Source organism: Pongo abelii, chromosome 14, assembly GCF_028885655.2.
Source record: "Pongo abelii isolate AG06213 chromosome 14, NHGRI_mPonAbe1-v2.0_pri, whole genome shotgun sequence".
Lineage (NCBI taxonomy): Eukaryota > Metazoa > Chordata > Mammalia > Primates > Hominidae > Pongo > Pongo abelii.
In genome coordinates, this window is record NC_071999.2 from 119,116,715 (window position 1) to 119,135,232 (window position 18,518).

The 18,518-nt window shown below is 49.5% G+C and overlaps 1 protein-coding gene across 10 annotated transcripts in view; it reads left to right on the forward strand.

Annotated features, from left to right (window-relative positions):
• ATP11A (ATPase phospholipid transporting 11A) overlaps positions 1–18,518 on the forward strand; it is a 199,078-nt gene that overhangs the window by 169,045 nt on the left and 11,515 nt on the right. For all 10 annotated transcript variants that reach the window (XM_024231048.3, XM_024231049.3, XM_024231050.3 and 7 more), the window contains exons 19-27: positions 5–256; positions 1,638–1,812; positions 3,551–3,653; positions 3,878–4,023; positions 5,186–5,245; positions 6,097–6,224; positions 8,143–8,278; positions 14,827–14,892; positions 16,426–16,529. In XM_024231048.3, coding sequence (XP_024086816.3) covers positions 5–256; positions 1,638–1,812; positions 3,551–3,653; positions 3,878–4,023; positions 5,186–5,245; positions 6,097–6,224; positions 8,143–8,278; positions 14,827–14,892; positions 16,426–16,529 — 1,170 coding nt within the window. The remainder of the gene's footprint in view (positions 1–4; positions 257–1,637; positions 1,813–3,550; positions 3,654–3,877; positions 4,024–5,185; positions 5,246–6,096; positions 6,225–8,142; positions 8,279–14,826; positions 14,893–16,425; positions 16,530–18,518) is intronic.

Below are 18,518 nucleotides of genomic sequence, written 5' to 3' on the forward strand. Positions count from 1 at the left end.
TCAGGTTGCAGGAGAAAGCTGCGGACACCATCGAGGCCCTGCAGAAGGCCGGGATCAAGGTCTGGGTTCTCACGGGAGACAAGATGGAAACGGCCGCGGCCACGTGCTACGCCTGCAAGCTCTTCCGCAGGAACACGCAGCTGCTGGAGCTGACCACTAAGAGGATCGAGGAGCAGAGCCTGCACGATATCCTGTTCGAGCTGAGCAAGACGGTCCTGCGCCACAGCGGGAGCCTGACCAGAGACAACTTCTCCGGGTAGGCAGCGCGTCCCCGCCCCCGCCCCCGCCCCCACACTCCCGCAAAAGGGGCTTCAGACCCAGTGGCCTTCACCTGCAAGTTGGGGAACCGCATTGCCTCTACTGGGAATTCGGTTCTCCCCTGGGGCATTAATGCCAGCTTCTTAGGAGTCAGGTGAACACTGGGAACAAAACGGGCTGTTTTTTCCAGCAATTGTGACGTCTCTTTTTCACATATTTGTGTGTATGTGTGTATGTTCAGTTTCACACTGCCGGCTAACAGATGCAAAAAGACATGATTGATAAAATATTTTGAGTGGGATAATAATTCTCATCTGCTTCTGAGACTTAGGGGCTCTGCTTCAGGCACCTTCAAGCATCTGCTGGAGGAAGTGGAGATATTAATAATGCATGGTTGTTCGTCTAAGACAAAGCAGTACATGCCCAAGAGTTGTTTTTTTCCCAAGAATATTCAGTAGTTTATTCAGATACATTTTATCGATGCTGTCCTTACTGATGTTGGGTGCATTATCTGAGATTAGATGTTACTTGAATCATTTCAGTTTCATTCATGTAGATAAAGCAAAAGCAGCTCTCTAATTTACACAAATGTTAAGTTATTCATAAATAACACAGATAATTCCCTCTACCTGATCTGCAATCTGCAGAACTCCTTTTAGGGATTAGAGGTTTGTTTTTTTTTGTTTTTTATTTTTGAGATGGAGCCTCAATCTGTCGCCCAGGCTGGAGTGCAGTGATCTTGGCTCACTGCAACCTCTGCCTCCCAGGTTCAAACAATTCTCCTGCCTCAGCTTCCCAAGTAGCTGGGATTAAAAGCCCTCACCTTTTAATAGAGACGAGGTTTCACCATGTTGGCCAGGCTGGTCTTGAACTCCTGACCTCAGGTGATCCACCCGCCTTGGCCTCCCAAAGTGCTGGGATTACAGGTGTGAGCCACTGCATCCAGCCTCCTCGTCATTTTGAAACCCAGCAAAGAGGAGATTATGACCACATTCTTTCCAACTTAGGTCATCCAGGCAGAAACCCAAGGACTTAGCTGTAAAGACTGTGACCAAGAAGGTTGAGAATAAAGACTGACCAAGATCTTAGACCACAAGATAGACGCCTTCCTGTTGTTTCAAAAGCACAGGGACTTAATGAGTCCACAAAGAGAGTGTGCACTTGCTTTATCTAAAATAAGAATGTTTCATAAAATACACTCTTAAATGTTGACAAAGGTGTTATGTTCAATACTATAAAAATTGTATTGGTAAAAGAAGAAACACTAGTTTCCTAATCCCGTGGATTTGTAGCATCTGTCCATATCCAAAAAAATACAGTCTTCTAAAATCTATAGATTTAGTGATTGAGCAATGTTTCTGACTCACGTGCTCTAACAGACTTTCAGCAGATATGCAGGACTACGGTTTAATTATCGATGGAGCTGCACTGTCTCTGATAATGAAGCCTCGAGAAGATGGGAGTTCCGGCAACTACAGGGAGCTCTTCCTGGAAATCTGCCGGAGCTGCAGCGCGGTGCTCTGCTGCCGCATGGCGCCCTTGCAGAAGGCTCAGGTGCTGCCCTCCCATCCTCAATAGCTGGTGGTCAGGGTGTCCAAAACACTGAAAACCTTCCGTTAGGTCTCACCACCTCAGATTGTTAAAAAATCTAGCAGGGTATCACCTGTTAAAAATAGAAGCAACCGTGATAGAGATTTAAAACGCAGATCTTGTTTTGCTTGTTGGGCCAGCCTCCGTGATTAGTGGGTGATGACCAGGCAGACGTATGACCCTTCCAGATGCAGCGGCCAAGACAGCTGCCCTGGCTGACTTCTGTTAAACAAACAAACAAAAAAAAAAGCTATCTCAGTCACTCCTGAGAATCTACACTAAGGGAAGGGAGCTGACATTATTGAGCACCTAGTGTGTGCCTCCTACAGATACGAATGCATTTAGTCTCAAAATAACCCTCTCAGACAAATGAGGGCACCAGCTTTACAAATTGGAATAATTTGCCAAAAAGGCTGCAGTTGGGAAATGCCACAAGGATTCAACTTGTTTTGTCCATCCAACTCCAAACGTCTCACGCGGCCATGTTCTTGTGGGAAACACACACCTGAAGTTTTTTTCTTTAAATAGTTTTAAAAGCACTATGGAATATATGTGTAAACATGGATGTCTTTCTGGTATCAGGAAGCCTAGAAAAGTTCCGACTTTGTTATACCACATTTTAGATATGATAGGCCAATTTCTCTTGAACTATTCATGAATAAATCCATAATTGGTCAGAGCAACCCAGTGGTTAAGGTAAAATACATCTCACACAGACTCTGGAAACCAAGGAGGTGAAAAGTTGAGCCTTTGTGCATGTGGTGCACTAATCTGTCAATTTCACTAAAACCACAGAACCAGGGTCCTCAGAATGACAAGCTGAGCCTAGAGCATTCACAGACCTTCCATGTGAGAAGATGGTTTGATGTCCTCCTCTCCCTCACATGTGTAACTGCACATAAACCTTACAGAATTACTTCCCGAACGGAACAGCAACTAAGGATTTGCCATTTGCTCTTCATGTATTCCATAGTACTTTTTTAAGTTCTCAACTGGCTTTTGAAACATTTCATACAAATTAACTTGGGTTTCAGTTTCCTATCGTGAAACAAGAAGGCACCCACATGTTTCCCCCCATCTCTTCAGTCTTATATATTGAACCGTTACATTTAGGCACATAGATTGGGGGGGGAAAGATTTTAAAGAAATTGACTGAAAACTTGGAAATTATTTTTACATAAAATTGTCATATTTGATTTTGCACGTTACAAATTTGAAAATTAAAATAGCATTAGGAATAGTTTATTTTTAGAAATAGATGCTTTATACCAAATAGCTTGAAGTACCTTGGAATAGTGATCTTACAGAATGCAGGGTTCACATTTGCCCCTGTATATTTAAATATATTTTCCCAGGATTTACACACTTTTCCATATATTTAAATAGGTGAATATAACAATAACTACAAGCTACTTCATATATCTCACATCTCTACCGCCAAAGTTTGTCTACCAGCCTTTTCCAGCTCACGTCATTTTAATCATACCTCATTTCTTTTACTTTATTTTGTTTTGCTTTCAATATGAAAAAGGTTTTATCCTATATGGAGAAAACAGACAGAATGTCGTAAATTAGCTCTAAGTAGTTAATTTTTTTGTTTGCCTAGGCCAACTTTTCATCTTTGTTATTTCTGCCTAGTGAATGAATAACCTGTTCAGAAGTGAAACAGAGAAGATACATTCCTCATTTCTTTCTTTTGCAGATTGTTAAATTAATCAAATTTTCAAAAGAGCACCCAATCACGTTAGCAATTGGCGACGGTGCAAATGATGTCAGCATGATTCTGGAAGCGCACGTGGGCATAGGTGAGCTTCGTCCTTGCTGCTGGCACATCCTGGTGGCCAGGTCACCCCTCTGCTAGACAAAGGCCCATGGCAGCATGCAGGTGCATTGAGGACACCCCCGTCACCACCCTCGTGTGTGACCGGGAAGGCTCATGATTATGGTTTCATCCGTTCTTCTCCCTGTCCCTGCCCTGTGTGTGGTGTGCAGAAAGCGTTTCTTCAGCTCCTTCACCTCCATCTTCTAGGTGTCATCGGCAAGGAAGGCCGCCAGGCTGCCAGGAACAGCGACTATGCAATCCCAAAGTTTAAGCATTTGAAGAAGATGCTGCTTGTTCACGGGCATTTTTATTACATTAGGATATCTGAGCTCGTGCAGTACTTCTTTTATAAGGTAGGAGGATCGCCGCTCCCCCTCACGGTTTCAGCAGCAGATCATGCACAGGGTGGCACGACCCTTGTCTGAGCCACTTGATGCCACAAGAGGTCATTGATCTCCAAGTAGCAGCAACTGTCAGAAAGGAAGGGTTGAATCTGATTGCAGTCATCTCCTGCTTAGCTGTGGCTTCGCTTTTTACAGTTTCCATTACCTACAGTCAACCCATGCCCAAAAATATCAAATGGAAAACTGCAGAAATAAACAGTTCCTAAGTTTTAAATTGCATGCCATTCTGAGCAGCGTGATGAAGTCTCATGCCGTCCTGCTGTCTCCTTCCTGGGATGTGGCTTGTCCCTTTGTCCAGTGTGCCAATGCTGTGTGTACACTACCTGCCCCTCAGTCGCTCTGTAGCTGTCTTGGTGACGAGGTTGACAGATCACAAGAAGAAGGGTGAATATGACACAATAATATATTTTAAGAGGAGGAGGGAGAGACCAAATTCATGTAACTTTGATTATGGTATATTATTATAGTTATTCTATGTTTTGTTGTTACTCTCTTACTGCACCTACTTTATAAATTAAACTTTATCGTGGGTGTGTATGTGTAGGAACACACATACCCATCTACAGCGTAGACAGGGTTCAGGCCCATCCGCAGATTGTGCATCCCCCTCAGGGTCTGGGAATGTACCCCTGAGGATGAGGAGGGCCTGTTGTGCCGCAGAAGGAGACCCCTACCCCCAAGGTTGAGGAGGGCCTGCTGTGCCACGGGAGGAGACCCCCAGCCCTTTTCTCCCCTCCACAGAATTGAGTGTGGAACCAGTGAGAACCTTTCAGGTGGAAATGTTTGAGGAAGGGTATTTTAGAATTCCTTATTCACTGTGCAAGTTCGATTCTTTCCCGTTTATACTGATACCTGCATTGCCTGCTTGTTTCTCTTGGAGCTGATAAATTTCCCCTATATGTTGTCTGTCCTGAGTGGCCCAAATGTGGTCACATGTGCATTTCAGTTGCCCCTGAAATAAGAGAAAGCTTTCTAGAACCCATTAGTGCTGTTCTGCCGCACGCTGGGCGCACGTGGATCCCTCCTCCCGTGTGGGGCGGGCCACGTTGGTAGGTGGCGGCTGCCTCCCTCTGTCCCGTCACCAAACTAACGGTTCTGCCTTGCCTTTCAGAACGTCTGCTTCATCTTCCCTCAGTTTTTATACCAGTTCTTCTGTGGGTTTTCACAACAGGTCAGTCCTAGGGTCTTCAGGGACAGGCTGTCTGAGCCTTCTTTTCCTTCCCCCGGTGGGTGGCTGCTGGGGGGAGGGGAGACTTGGGAATGAGCAGCACTCCCTGGCACCACGAGGAAGCCAGGGTGCCCAGCAGCAGTTGGGGGTGAAGGGTCAGGTGGGGGTGAAGGGTCAGTCGTGGGGAGCGGGGGGCCACGGAGCTGAGGAGTTGCCATCCTGGAGGCTGCTTGTTCCATGTCTTCTGAAACTGCCGTGGCCCTGAGATGCGGGCCAGTGATGATGTGGTCTCCTCAGGGCCCAGCAGTGCCAGGCTGGGCATCCTAACGCCACTGCAAGAATTAACTCCAATTCGAGGTCCTTGTGGACATGGGCCACTGCGGTCCCTGGCACGTTAACACATGCAATGTGCCCATAGGGGAAGAAGACAGTTCCCATCCGGGAGGGGTGGAGGACTCCCCGGGCATCTGCCCTAGACGGACACCTCCTTCTGTCACATGTGTGCTCAGTGGCTGGCGGGCCAACTGCCTTCATGGGAGTGACTGGGACCAGAGTCACTGAAGCTTGAAGATGGCAATCAGAGTTGCAAATGTTTTCTGTGACTTTTTTCCTTTTTTTTTGCCTTGAAGTTTGTGCTGATAGAATGGGATGAATCAGTGTTAGGCTTTTTGCCAGCTGTGACTTTCATCCTGAAATCACAGTTGATATCACAGACCCTAGTTTATATTGTTAAGCTTTGAAAAGTGCTCTGGTCTTTCTATGCATTTCAGAAAGAAAATATATTTAATCAAAAGATCCAAAAAGTTTGTAACAATGCACTGAGGTGCCGCTTCCTTGTGACTTTCCTCTTACAGACTTTGTACGACACTGCGTATCTGACCCTCTACAACATCAGCTTCACCTCCCTCCCCATCCTCCTGTACAGCCTCATGGAGCAGCATGTTGGCATCGACGTGCTCAAGAGAGACCCGACCCTGTACAGGTACCATCCTCCAAACAGCCTCTCCTGAGAGCAGAGAGAATAACTAGGCAGCACTCTGGCAGTTCCTTCCAATAGCCACCTGGCAGACCCCAGTTAAGGGCCAGAAGCATTCGGCATCTGCTGATGCTCTTGCTTGGTCAGGAGCTTGTTGAAACTGGAAGCAACATAGCTCAAATGGAGATTCTTCAAGTCTTGCTGGATGGTTTACGCTGCATTTGGAATGTCTGTGTGGAGCCAGTTTGCACTTTCCTGTGCTTTCTGACAGTCCTGAGGGAGCCGGGGTACAAGCGTCTTCCTCGTTGTGACCCTAGGGAATCTGTGGCCTAAGTTATCCTTTAAAACCATGTGTGTTCCATTCAGTGAGAAAAAACAAAAATTAACAGCTCTGGTTTCAGGGTGTCTTTTCTCCCCGTTATTTTTTTTAATAATATGGAAGAGATATTTTTCTGCTATTTCAGAAATGCCCCCCAAGGTCTCTGGCAGATTCAATATGTTACTGTTTTCCATGGTCTTTTAAATTGTATTAGTCCATTTTCATCCTGCTGTGAAGACATACCTGAGACTGGGTAATTTATGAAGGAAGGAGGTTTAATGGACTCACAGTTCCACATGGCTGGGGAGGCCTCACAGTCATGGCGGAAGGCATGAGGAGCAAAGGCACGTCTTACATGGTGGCAGACAGGAGAGCGTGTGCAGGAGAACTTTCCTTTATAAAACCATCAGATATCGTGAGACTTAGTCACTATTACGAGAACAACATGGGAAAAAACCGCCCCCATGACTCAGTCACCACCCACCAGGTCCCTCCCATGACACGTGGGGATCATGGGAGCTACAATTCAAGATGAGATTTGGGTGAGGACACAGCCAAACCCTATCATAAATTAAAATTTTATTTTGCAGATAATTTTACATCCATATGCAGTTGTAAGAAATAATAGATTCCGTGGGCCCTGATCCTATGTCCCTTAGTGGTGACACACAAGAAACTGCAGTCCAGCATCACATCCAGTGTATTGATGTTGGTGCCGTTCACCCGTTCCCTTATTCAGATCACCCAGCTTTCCCTGCACTCATGTACGTGTGTGTACATGACACGTGTATGTGTGTGTTCAGTTCTGTGCAGTCTTCTCACATGCGTGTTTCCTGCATCCACCACCATAGCCAAGACCACTCACTTTCCTGCCTGGGATTCTGCAGGAATCCGTGCATCAGCTTCACTGCCCTCATCAAAATATTTAGCCATTCTATAGGATCCTGACAGTTTGGATTCAAAAATAATCACTGTAGGTGATTAAGGACAATGATAAAAAGGCAAACTTCTGAGTTTGTTGTACATCTTTAATAATTGGGAATAAATCTAAGAAAATGGGAGAAGATATACTGTTCTAGACATGTGTCTGAGAGGAATCCTGCAAATCGTCTTACTGAACAGGTGTAAGGTGTCACGTCAGGCATAAGGTGTCATGTCAGGTGTAAGGTGTCACGTCAGGCATAAGGCGTCACAGCAGGCGTAAGGCATCACGTCAGGCGTAAGGTGTCACAGCAGGCATAAGGTGTCACATCAGGCGTAAGGTGTCACAAGCTCAGTGAATGTCAGGTGTGTGCCTTGTGTTCTCTGTTTATTACTTTCAGAAGCAGCAGCATGTGGCAGCATCTCTGTGCCGACGACAATATTGCGGTGAATATGAGAGAGAAAATATCTGAGCAAAAGTTAGCCAAGGACATGAGTGCGTAGTGAAATGCTGATTGTGACGAACATGCCACATTTGTGGCCAGAGCACAAACTTGACGTTTACTGGCCACGCACATCTTATCCTATGAAGACAACGTCCAGGGACGGCTACCCCAGAGCCTGGGGGAGGTGCCAGGCCCTGATTCTTGAGGACACACGCTGTGCACCTTTCTCCTCACACAGGGACGTCGCCAAGAATGCCCTGCTGCGCTGGCGTGTGTTCATCTACTGGACGCTCCTGGGACTGTTTGACGCACTGGTGTTCTTCTTTGGTGCTTATTTCGTGTTTGAAAATACAACTGTGACAAGCAACGGGCAGGTCAGTACAGAGCTCGATCGCGCTGACTTAGCTGCTTAGGAATAAACCCTCCCAAGCCCATATGATGATTTTGCCAAAGCAGAATTCAGTGCAGCCCACGCAGCTTCCCAGCGGGGCCCATCACCACATGCGCAGTAATTCAGTGCAGCCCACGCAGCTTCCCAGCAGGGTCCATCACCACATGTGCCTAGCTCTGGGTGGCTTTAAAGATCCCGTTACCTGAGTGCTCAGTGTTGCTGTAAGGAAATGTCCTACTGAGGTTTTTTTTTTCCTTTTTTTTTGTTGTTGTTGAGACAGAGTCTCGCTCTGTCGCCCAGGCTGGAGTGCAGTGACGCAATCTTGGCTCACTGCAAGCTCCGCCTCCTGGGTTCACGCCATTCTCCTGCCTCAACTTCCCGAGTACTTGGGACTACAGGTGCCCGCCACCATGCCTGGCTGACTTTTTGTATTTTTAGTAGAGACAGGGTTTTACCGTGTTAGCCAGAATGGTCTCAATCTCCTGACCTCAGGTGATCTGCCCGCCTCGGCCTCCCAAAGTGCTGGGATTACAGGCGTGACCCACCATGCACGGCCGGCCTGCTGAGGTTTTCAGACTTTATCTCTGTAACTTACAGTTCACCATCAGCTCATTACCTAGTGGTACAATTATACCATTTAGACATTGCGTTTTTGATGTGGGAATGAATTCCACGTTGAGCCCGTGTTAGATTTCCCCGAGCACCATACTTAGTCGGCTTCCTCTGTGGTGAATAGATTTGTAGTTTTCTAGCGGACATTCACTCTCTGGTTGTTTGCCTAACCCCTGGGGGTTTGTTTTATTTGTATCTTGCTTTTTTCTTTTTGCCACTGGCGTCCCTTCCCACCCTCAGATAATGACTACCAACACACATATGGTAAGACAATCATGGGTTTGTCGTTTCTCTGTGTTTTTGGAGTGCATTACAAATGAAATATTTCTCGAAAATATTTTCAAACGTGACTTCCTGTGTGCTTTGTCGGTAGAAACGCTGTTAGCCGCTGCTGCCCCACGCACCCCGGAGCTAGCTCTGTGTTAGAAGGGTGTGTGCGCCTCCTGACGCACATCCTTGCTGTGTTCCCTCGGTTTCCGTGTCAGGGTGGTCCATTGAGTCAGGGATGTTTTCCGAATTGACTGGATTCGTGGGAGCTTCCCTCGACTTTAAAGGCAGCACAGGCATGTGTGGGAGGCCCGGTGGGGCCCTGTGCTTCCTGAGAGAGCCACGCCAGGCATTCAGTAGATGTCAGAGACCATCCCTGCTTAAATACCTCAGGTATTTAACTAGCTGTACAAGCAGATGCCAGCGCTGACCTCGGAGAAAGTCCCTCTTCAGCAGCCCCTTCTGGGTGACTTCTAAACAGAAATTGGCTTCGTTCCTTGTTTAGCCTGACCTCTCTCTCCCTGTGTGTTTGTCCATCAGACTGCTGGGTTCAAACACAAAAGTCCTGCTATGTGTCCTGTGCACGGTTTACCTGCTTTAGTCGTTTTCATTTCTCTTTACTAAACACTGCTGTTATCCGTCGTCATCACTTAAATCAGTTTTTACCAGGTCGATCTTGAGAATCCATTCAAATATTATTTCACTGTTTTAAAAGCTTTAAGTGTTCTAGAATTTATTCTTTGTCTTCGTTTATTTTAATTGAATAATTCCTGGATGCCACCAGGCCATGAACGTCATCCAACAGAGCTACCTGTTGATTCTTTTGTATCTTTTATGAGATTTTCCTCAGGGTTGGGCTTATGTAAGCATCTTGCGTAGCCCTTAAAGAGAACTAAGAGGTAGTGTCCTGAGCACTGAGATTTCAGGCTCCTGGCGGCTGCCGATGGCAATAGCAAGTCCCCTTTTTCCCACACTTGATTTTCCAGTTTTCTCTCACAAACATCATCCTAGTTCACTACAACCACCCTTTCAGCTGGACGTTCAGATCATGTGAAAGCTGAGGAAAGAGAAGTTCAGACAGACTAGACACCCTGTGCAGGGTCAGCTCCCGAGGGGCAGGGCCTGGGTCACACCCAGACGTCCGGCACCAGACTTCATGGTGTTGCCCAGTGCGGCCTCTGGGTTGTTCTAGTTCCGAATTTCAGCGTGAATGTGAAGGTGCCTCCCAAGAGCCCCCGGAGATGGACTTCAGGGGTGAGGACATGGGTGCCACTGTCCTAGGAGGGCTGCCTGGCTGTGCTCCTGAATGAGGTGCTGGCAACGCAGTGCCAGGGGCTTCTCTCAGCCTTCCTGGCAGGGCCTCTGCAGCGTCTCTGCCTTCTCGGATCCCTGGAGCCCTGGCGTGTCCCCAGCCAGCTGCACCTGGTGGTCAGTGGGCACTGTGGCTCTGCTGCCTTCCTGGGATCCGAGGGTTTCTACTAGCTCCTGTTTCCTGGTCTCTTCCGGCTGTATCCTCCAGCCCCTGGCTACGTCCTGGAAGGTACCTTGAGCCCCCACGGAACCTGTGTGCAGCCCCAGGGTGATGCCAGCACTCAGGGAACTTGGGGGCAGTCCTAGTGGCTGACAGCCCTCTTGGTCCTTACGTAGCAATTTGGGGTTGGGGTGCTCACCCCTGAGAATTTCCCTTCCAACCAGGATACTCCCAACGGGGTTACAGTCCAGATGCCCTCTGGGATTGATTGTTCTTGGGTGAGAGCTACTTTGTTTTAAAGACCTAAATTATTCTATAGGAAAGTCTATAGATCCTGTATAGGATTGGAGGAATAATAGAATTATGGACATCTCTTTCAAAAGTTCACCAGTGGAGCATTTTCTACACTGACGTTGTAAGCCATAGTAACTTATCATTTTGATGCCACAAATGAGAATGCAAAGACAACAGTTATTTGTTGAACAGCAAGACATTCCTAAGTGAACGGTTAAAAGCTTGGAACGTGCTTTGATAGATGTAGGATGCAGTGAGAACAGCTGAAACACGAGCGGTCCACGTATGGGTGAGGTGGGAGGCAGTGGATGCCACTCATGACCATGAGCTTGAGAAGGCGCGAGTTATGCTGGCCGTGGGATGTTTTTATACATCAGAGTTAAATGGGTCTGGTCTGAGGACTTTTTTGAGCAGAAAGCTTCTATAGGAATACTCATTCTCAAAGGAGGGAGGAAGTGGGGGCATGGGGCTTAGCCTGCAGTGGTGGAGGGTGGCCAGCCCCAGAGGCAGGTCTGCTGAAGGAATGAGGCTTTTGCACTGGTCAGGTTCTTGGCTGAGATGTGCCTGTCACATAAGGACAGGGTTCCATAGAAATCAGAAACAGGAGCTTCACTGGGGATGGCGTTGATGTCACTTGGAAAAAAAGGGTCCCTGTGAAAAGCCCTTTGAGAAAGGAGATTGGTGTGCCAGGGATGACTGCCACCCCCAGAATCTGATGGAAATAACGACCAGCGGTTGTAATAATAAACTATCCGCACATGTTAGTCCATTTTCACATGGCTCTAAAGAGCTACCTGAGACAGGGTGATTAGGAAGAAGAGGTTTAATCGACCCACAGTTCTGTAGGCTGCACAGGAAGCATGTCTGAGGAGGCCTCAGGAAACTTACAATCATGGCGGAAGGCAAAGGGGAAGCAAGGTCCTTCTTCACAAGGCTGCGGGAGAGAGAGCAAAGGGGAAAACGCTATGCACTTTGAAACAACCAGATCTCATGAGAACTCACTCACCCACCGTCAACGAGATCTGCAAAGAGGACGTCCGTGATTCAGTCACCTCCCACCAGGCTCTCCCTCCAACACATGGGGATTATAATTTGAGATGAGATTTGGGTGAGGACACAAAGCCAAACCACATCACGGGAGTTCACCTGGGGGCCCCACTTCAGGCCACCAAGGGAATAAGAGGGCTTTCCAGAGATGCGTTTCAGGATAGCTCCACAGTGGACTAGCTTCCAAAGGACGTGGACACAGGTCAGTAATGGGTCAGCGTTTCTCAGGGGCCCTGACCAAGATGCCTGATTCTGGATTCACGATAGCTGTGCTTTGTTCCTCACCTGTAAAGCTTGCAGCTGTAGCCCATGTGCTCTGCAGGACCAGGCATCCTGAGGCCTGACTCCTTACCCCAGCTCTGCCATGACCCCCTAAACCCAGGGAGCCCCAGCTGGGAGCTTAGAAAGGCAGCTTCTCAGCTCACAGCAGGGAGAGGGGACAGTGAGGAGGGCGTGTGAGTTGACTGCAGTTATCACCTGTGGCGCTGTTGGTGACACACACTGCTTCACAGGGCACCCTTGAGTTCATGTCTTGCTGCCATCTAACTCTTTCAGAGTTCTGTGTTGGGATGGCCAAGGCGAGGCCTGGGGGAGGAAGAGGAGAGCTGGGCAGCGTGAGGGGCTTTTCCTCCGGGCCCAGCTGATGTGGTTGTCTGGGTGCAAAGCCGCCCTCACCTGCTGTGGAGGCACCACTTGGCTGAAAGCATTAGCTTCCAGTTACAGCACAGCAGCCTCCTGCCCTCCAGCACCTTGCTGGCCACATGCGCTTGTAGGCTGCTGCCAAGCCACAGCTGTTCCTAGAGGCATGATATTTTCCTGCCCCAGAAGTTAAGCCATGAGGAGACGGCGCTTTTTGGTGAGTGCGAAACAGGCTTCTCACCCGGGCTCTGCTGACACTGGGGCCAGATGTACATCCTTGTGGGCCACTGTCGTGTGTACTCAGCAGCCCCTCCACCCCCCATCCAAAGCTAGCAGTCCCCACGCCCCAGAAATGTCTCCACCACGGCCAGGTGTCCTTGGGGGCAAGGCTGCCCCGGCCGAGAACCACAAGTGTGTGTAGATCTGAGTGACATTGTTGGCCAGACATTTCCAAGCCAGAAGGAAGAGGCCCACTTTTGATCACGATGAGGAAGTGAGGGAAAAACTGAAGGATGTGTTGATGGGGACCCCTAAGAAGCCGGTGTTCACTACAAAAGGTCCTAACACTTTTTTCTAGAATCTACAAGTAAGATGTTATCCCACTGACCATGTCGGAGGACTGTAGCCTACACCCTCACCTCAGCTGAATCAAGGGGTATGGTGATAGGTATATTGTTTTGGTTGAAAATGAATTCTGAAGAACAGCCATTTGTATTCCAGCTTTTTAAGAGACAGAGTCTGTGCTCTGTTGCTCAGGCTGGAGTGCAGTGGCGTGATCTCTGCTCACTGCAATCTCCGCCTCCCGGGCTCAAGCAATTCTCCTGCCTCAGCTTCCCTAGTGGCTGGGATTACAGGCGTGCGCCGCTACGCCCGGCTAATTTTTGTATTCTTAGAGACGGAGTTTCACCATGTTGCCCAGGCTGGTCTCAAACTCTTGACCTCGTGATTCGCCCACCTCGGCCTCCCAAAGTGCTGGGATTACAGGCATGAGCCACCACTCTCGGCCCACTTTTTAATTGTTTATAAAATAAGATTCCCTGCGAGGTGCAGTTCACGGAATCCGACAAACTAGAAATTGTCTGGGCCACAGCGCGGGAGCGTCCGGAAGGAAAGCAGGTTCTCCCGAAACAAGTTTCCAGTCGGGGGTTTTCCCCAAGGCGGGGGTCTAGGCAGCAGCCCTTTCTGGCCTGTGCCTCATGTGCGGTAGAGAGGCGTGCTGTCCTCAGGCGTCAGGCGTGCTGTCCTCAGGCGTCGGGCATGCTATCCTCAGGGGTCGGGCGTGTTGTCCTCAGGGGTCGGGCATGTTGTCCTCAGGGGTCGGGCGTGCTGTCCTAGGGGGTCGGGCAGGCTGTCCTAACGGGTCGGGCGCGCTGTCCTCACGGGTTGTGTGTGTCTGTGTGCTGCGTTGCCAGCTGGCAGCTCGTGGGTCCCACTGACCTTCCCTCTTCCACGGCCACCTGGGCATGACTGCTGGCGGATCTGTGGTTCTGGCCGCATGCGGGGCAGCCTCTCTCCAGCCCTGTCCTGTCTGCCGGCTTGTCTTCTCTGTCCTGAGGGAGGTTCCCCGAGGGAAGCCCCCAGGCTTCCCCCTCCGCGTGGGTGCCTGGGGTGTTTCCCCTGATCATTTTCTCGAATAACGTTTCCGCCGCTGTTCTTCAACAGCAGGCAGGAGTCTGAGCTGAGTTCAGAAGGGAACAGACACAATCTATGAGTTTGTTCCTGAAACTCGTGGAATGTAGCTGGGTAATCAGGCAACTGTCTCTTCTACGTAAAACACAAAACAGAAAAAGGAGGTTCGCATGTACCCGAGTTTGCATTATGGATATTTAAATGCCAGCTGTGAGGGAGTTTTTGTGCTCGGTTTGAGACCTTGGGACTGACATCTGTTATGGCTGAGAGCATTGAGCAGGACCAGTGTCAGGAGCGGGCAGCAAGTTGCAGATAGGCGGGCTCTGAGCCCATCACCAAGCCACAGAACTGGTGGTGGGAGATGCAGCCGGGAAATGGGGGTGTCCTGCCGTGCTCTGGGGGGCTGCTGCATATTCTTTTATGTGATAATAAGAAAATATAGTGCTTATATCTTTGGGGTTTGAAGTGTTGGCACGCAAGGAAAATGAGATGTATTTTCTAAAACTCTTGATTGTGAAAGCGAAAAAAAAATACATAAAAACGAGATGACTTGGACTATTTTCCCCAAACAGATATTTGGAAACTGGACGTTTGGGACGCTGGTATTCACCGTGATGGTGTTCACAGTTACACTAAAGGTAAGTGGTCTCGCACTCACATTCCTCCCCTAGCCACAGTGAACCCCTGCAGTGTAGGCCTCACGCGCTCTGAGCTCTCTGAATTATAACTCCGTACTGAGGCTGGAAGCCACTCTCCACCCAGCCTTGGCTGGCTCCTGGGGCACCCCTGGGCATCCTCGTCCTGCTGTTTAGACGAGTAATGCACAGCCACTCAGCACACCCGGCCACCCTGCGTGCAAACCCCAGAGCTACACCGAAGGTAACCTCGGGAGCAAGCTGCTTCTTTGGGAAAGAATTCAGGCTAGAATTGTTTTCAGTGGCAAGTAGCCCTCCCCCCAGCGCCATCAAAATACACTTTAATTGAAACAAATTAATGTATTTTGGAAAATTTCACTCTTTAAAGTCCAGTGAAATTCTATACAGAATATATCATTATGAAATCTCAAAACCTATCAGACTGAGTCTTAAAGAGTGATACCAAAACATTCCTAAGGTGATTTTCTTAGATAGTGATATAAACAACACCTGACTCTAAAGTAACTTTCTGGCCAGGCACAGTGGCTCACGCCTGTAATTCCAGCACTTTGGGAGGCCAAGGTAGATGGATCACCTGAGGTCAGCAGTTCAAGACCAGCCTGGCCAACATGGCAAAACCCCGTCTTTATTAAAAACACAAAAAGTAGCCGGGCGTGGTAGCACGCGCCTGTAATCCCAGCTACTTGGGAGGCTGAGGCACAAGAATCGCTTGAACCTGGGAGGTGGAGGTTGCAGTGAGTCAAGATCGTACTACTGCACTCCAGCCTGGGCGACAGAGGGAGACTGTCTCCAAAAAATTTTAAGAAGTAACTTTCTTCGGTAGAGACATAACACCTTAATCTGAATGACTTTCTTCGGTGGTGATATAAACAACACCTTGGTCTGTGGCCCGCACGCTGCCATCTGGGAAATACATCCATGGCTCGCTTCCCCAGGACCCAGGGCTGTGGCGTCCCCACGTTCTTCCTCTCCACGCTCAGTGTGAGGTGTGGCTTTGTCTTCCTGAGCAGTGTGAGGTGTGGCTTTGTCTTCCTGAGCAGTGTGAGGTGTGGCTTTGTCTTCCTGAATGGTGTGAGGTGTGGCTTTGTCTTCCTGAATGGTGTGAGGTGTGGCTTTGTCTTCCTGAATGGTGTGAGGTGTGACTTTGTCTCCTGAATGGTGTGAGGTGTGGCTTTGTCTTCCTGAGCCCTGTGAGGTGTGGCTTTGTCTCCTGAACAGTGTGAGGTGTGGCTTTGTCTTCCTGAGCGGTGTGAGGTGTGGCTTTGTCTTCCTGAACGGTGTGAGGCGTGGCTTTGTCTTCCTGAGCGGTGTGAGGCGTGGCTTTGTCTTCCTGAGCGGTGTGAGGCGTGGCTTTGTCTTCCTGAGCCGTTTTTTGCAGGCATTGAGTTGTCATTGCTGGGTCTTGTGTTTGGTTTAGTTTTTCGTCACCCCCTGGCTCTCTGTCCTGCCCATCACGATCATTCTGACCGCTCGGATGACACCGTTAACTGCCCTTTTTTTTTTTTTTCCTTCTAGCTTGCATTAGACACACACTACTGGACTTGGATCAACCATTTTGTCATTTGGGGGTCGCTGCTGTTCTACGTCATCTTTTCGCTTCTCTGGGGAGGAGTGATCTGGTAAATTTCTGATAAGTAGCTGATAATCTGATAAATATCATGTGATTGTTATTTTTTTATCAAGGGTTGAAGACACATTTTCCGTGCAGCCTCGCTGGTTGGGGCAAGTGTTTATTGAATACCTGCTGTGTGCTGGGCGTCATGTGGGGTCCTGGGATACAGTCGGGGGCAAGACACCGGGGGGTCCCTGCTCCTATGACTTGCATCTTCAGGGGGAGAAAGACGCTAACTGATAACAGCTTGTGACGAGTTAGTTATATGGAGGAACAGACCAGGATTCTACACCAGGGGACCTATGTCAGATTGCAAGGCCAGAGGTGACTTTTCAGAAACAGTAATTTGAAACCTGGAAGACGAGCACCATCATCACAGCAAGTCTCAGCTGGTAACCACCTCCCACAACAAGGCACTGCCCAGGCATTTGACAGGTCCTGTCTCACTCCATCCTCACGCCCCACAGCAAGATGGGGCCCAGGCATGGTGGGGCTGGACTTTGCCCGCAGCAGCCTGACTCCTGGGGGAGCCTCTGGTTCGGGGGAGAGCAGCAGGCACGCAGGCCCGGGCGGCAGGAGGTCCTCCGTGAGTGGGAGCCGTGGCCAGCGGAGAGGGGCCCGGACCCGGCTGCAGAGCAGGCCTGGCGGCCTCCTGGACCGCCGGCCGTGAGGATCCTGGCTTGAGGCTGTCATGGTCAGTCGAGGCAGAGCACAGCAGAGTTGAGTGGCTCTTTTAAAAACCCCACGGTGTCTGCGTGTTGAGCTGGTGAGAGCGACATAGGCAGGGTGGTCAGTCTAGAGACTGTCACTGTAAGCCAGGAAACGATGCTGAGTGGTGGGCCCAGGACCAGGTCCCAATCTCAGCCCCAGCTCAGCAGCCTCTGCCACAGCCCTCTGCAGACCTGGCGTCAGTAGCCGGCCTAGGGGAAGCCAGCAACCTGCTGAGGATCCCTCAGGGCCCCTGACCTGGGCGGGATTCTCAGCTCAGGAAGCGTCCCTCCGGATTCTCTCGTTCAGCCAGCGGCCCCTGGTGGCCCCAGGTTGCATTACACAGTCTCAGAGATGAGAGCCGAGCTTGGAGGATGTCAGTCACCCTGCCAGCCCCAGAGAACCCTGCTTAGCTCTAGAGAGCCGGGCCATTCTAGCAGCCCTGAAGGCCATGGCTCTGTAAGAGGAAGATTCCATCCCAAACCTCTCTGACCAGCTCCTGGGCTTTGCAGCCAAGGAGCCACAGCCCCTCAGCCTTGGTAGAACCACGGCCTCTCACATTGTTTCCTAAAACATTGACCCCGCGTCTCTGACGTGCTGGGAGTTCACCATGTCACCACTGCTTGGTGATGAGACCCCATCCTCCTGCCCGCCACCAGCACCACGTGGGTGCCCCCAGCCTCTTCCCAGGTCTGCCAGCAGCTCTCTGTCCCTCCCGTTACCCGCCATGCCCTGCTCCCGTTTCCCTCCTGTTGTCCACTCACCAGTTTCACTGTGCTTCCTGGAGGTGGGGCCCTATCTCTGTGTCTCTGCCACCATCCATAGTGCCTGGGATGTGAAAGGCGATCAGGAAACGTTACCAGAAGGCACATATAGACGTGGACCTGTGGACTCGGGCTGGCTGCAGGTCACCGGTCCCTGCATCCTTGCCAGCCTCCCTCATGGAGCCTGACACAGACGTCTTTGAATTATCCTCTTTCTGGGGAGAGAAGTCATTGCTTGCTCTGTACTAACAACAAGTGCTCGGCACATCCTTCCCATCCGAGACTTCAAGATAGAAAAACATCCGTATTTCAATCCCTTTGTTTTTTTGTGGCCTTTTTTTTTTTTTTTTTTTTTTTTTTTTTGCTTCTGTGAAACTGAACTTCAGAGACTTCTATGTCCCCTTTGAGATGACTTCATAGAATTCCTTCTCCCATTCCTCTTACCCCAGCATTACCGGGAGGTTCAGCGTTCATTTTTTATATGATAAATTCAGAGCAGGCTCCGTGGCTTGCCAAGCAACTCT